This window comes from Ranitomeya imitator, chromosome 3 (assembly GCF_032444005.1).
Source record: "Ranitomeya imitator isolate aRanImi1 chromosome 3, aRanImi1.pri, whole genome shotgun sequence".
NCBI lineage: Eukaryota > Metazoa > Chordata > Amphibia > Anura > Dendrobatidae > Ranitomeya > Ranitomeya imitator.
The window spans coordinates 129504174-129507104 of NC_091284.1; the positions used below are offsets into that span (position 1 = coordinate 129504174).

Here is a 2931-nt window from a genome sequence, read left to right on the forward strand (position 1 = left end):
TCCATAATATAATCATCTATATAAGGGTTTATAGATCCTAATTGACTAGCCCTTCATTTCTTAAGGTTTTGGTGAATTGTTGCTGAAAAACTTTTTTTACAGCTTAGAAGGCAAAACTATACAAAGGAAATGGCATAAATCTTCAATATTCTCTTAAACTATGCTGAGAACAATGATGGAATGTATCTATATGTCACATGGTAATGAAAAGCATATAAATACCTTGTCAAATGTCTCACTTGCCGATACAATGAGATATATGGATAAAAGTCTTATTTTAACATAGGAAAAGTTGTAAACGTAATTTGGATACAGGCGTATGTATGATCATGTACCTATAGACATAAATATTCTATTGCAGAAGAGGCTACACCATTTGTGACAATACTTGTGTGTTTCTGTAGTTACAATCAAAACATGTTTAATTGTTTGTTTTCTTTAAGAAGATCATTTAAACTGTTTAGTGTTTTACTTTTGGAGTTTTTGCTATATACTTTATATTTTCTGTGGGAAAAATATATGTGCCTAACATCTGATTCTGTAACGTGTCATTGTTCCTTTAAGACTCCCTCCTCCCTTCGAGTGCTGTGACATCACTTGCACCTGATGCAGATATAAAGGACAGGTGCAAGGATCCGTTACACACTGGCTCGTCTCAGACAGTGAAGTCTGAAGGCACTGGTAGACAAACCACCATCTGATATCTGAAGAATATTCTACTTGGGCTAACCTGGGCAGTAGTCCAGAGAGAACACTCTGCCAGGGAGAGATCACGAGAGAGCACCAGGAGGTACTGAACAATACCAAGTCGTATTCCTCCACAACTTTGAAAGATTGTAGGAGCAACTGCTAAAGATCTCTGACCTGGAGAGGAGACAGAGGAATATCATTCAACAAGAGAAGATTATTCCCTACACAGGACACTTTTTGGTGGTGAGTTTTAATCTGAAAAAGAGGAGAAATAATTTCCAACGGAGTGTTAAAATTCAGATGCGGCTAGACTCAGACTCAGAATAATAATTTTGCCCAAAATTTGACACTTTGCAACTGCCATCATGTCTATGGGACTTGAGATCCTAGGTGTGGCCCTATCTATAATCGGCTGGCTTGGTGCTGTTGTTTCTTGTGCTCTTCCTATGTGGAAGGTGACTGCGTTCATCGGCAACAACATTGTGGTGGCCCAGATTATCTGGGAAGGACTATGGATGAATTGTGTAGTGCAAAGCACTGGGCAAATGCAATGCAAAGTCTATGATTCTCTACTGGCGCTTCCTCAAGATCTGCAAGCTGCTCGAGCCTTGATTGTCATCGCCATCGTCATAGCTATAATTGGAGTCCTCATTTCCATTATTGGAGCCAAGTGCACCAACTGTGTCCAAGATGAATCAGCAAAGGCCAAGATCATGATCGTATCTGGAGTTATCTTTATTCTTTCAGGACTCATGACCCTTATCCCCGTCTCCTGGTCAGCAAATACCATTATTCGTGATTTCTATAACCCTCTAGTTGTGGATGCTCAAAAAAGGGAGTTGGGAGCCTCCATGTACATTGGGTGGGCAGCATCGGCTCTTCTAATGCTTGGTGGTGCCATGCTCTGCTGCACTTGCCCACCAAAACAGGAGAAATACCCTGCTTCAAGAGTGGCATATTCAGCAGCCAGGTCTACAAATCCTGGATATGACCGAAAAGACTATGTTTAAATGGAAAACAACTCTTCTACGAACTTAAAAACTTTCACATATCATGTGAACAGAGGGGCTTCTGACCTGCAAAGGAGACAAAACTCAATATCACTGACTTAAAGCCCTACATGTACAAAGCTTCTCCTGTAAGCTGTAGCATTTTATATACCATTTATTGTAGACAGCATTGCCTATAGATGTGTTTGTGCATGTACGTGAATATAGAAGGTCCATGAATGGTAGTTCTCCATTGTCCATTGTCGTGGCACCGGTAGATTATTCTTGAACTGGGAGGGGCAAACTCTCCTGGCAGAGATGAGGTGGCCTAACACATGTAACTCTTTCCATACCAAGACCCAAGTCAATGATCTGCAGCTGCAGGGTCAGCTGGGGGTACTCACCTACTCGTTCCATCTTCATCCACTTCTTAGTTAACGGTAGACAGAGAAAGTATTTGTCTTTTAATCGATGAAGACAATGTATATAGCTTTTTTTATTGGTTATGTATGAAGATATTATTTCTATTAAACGGCTTGAGATTTATGCCTTAGTAAATGTCTTATTTATCCAACCGCACAGACATATCAATACTAGAATTTTTATAGCTTGTAAATATTACCGGTCATAAACCAAGGTTTCATGCATGCTGACATTCACTAATGTTAGAAATCTACACTTTGCCGAAGCATAGATTTAGTTACAAATCTCCGAGGCTTTTGATAACAGAGAACAATAGATGCTTATGGCAATGCATGTGGAAGGGTTGATCGTAAAGCCTTATGGCCTTCTGGGTCCAATGTCCAATTTCAAAGGCCGACAGAAGCATCTCTAGTTAAGGATTTAATGATAGGCTTTACTGATAGTATCAGTACATACTTCTTGGCTTCAGGTTCCTCTTGTCCTTTGTACACTCCTTTCCCCTCCCTCCTCCTCTAAAACATTAATGCTCGGCTGGAATTTGACCCTTTTCTTCTTGCTTTTAATTTTCTCCTAGTTCCTGTGTATTGTATAAGTTTGTGTCTTTCTTTTATTGACTTTTTACATCTCCCATAGAAAGTTTGTCCAGGATTTTGTTTTTCCTACAGCTTTGTAAATTACATGGTAGATAAATTAGACCCTTGTTAATAAATAACATTCTAAACATTCTCCTTTAATAAATGAGCCAGTTACACATTCACATTCATTAGCTCAGTTTAACAATTTCAGAGTTTCACTGGCAGCGTTAGTGTGTGCCTACGAGTCTCCGACA

General features: G+C 39.5%; 1 protein-coding gene across 1 annotated transcript; it reads left to right on the forward strand.

Annotated features, from left to right (window-relative positions):
- Positions 1-624: 624 nt before the first annotated feature.
- Positions 625-2225, forward strand: LOC138672962 (claudin-3-like). The gene has a single exon (XM_069761437.1). It carries the CDS (start codon positions 1056-1058, stop codon positions 1698-1700), a length of 645 nt encoding a protein of 214 aa, XP_069617538.1. The 5' UTR covers positions 625-1055; the 3' UTR covers positions 1701-2225.
- The last annotated feature ends 706 nt before the right edge of the window (positions 2226-2931 follow it).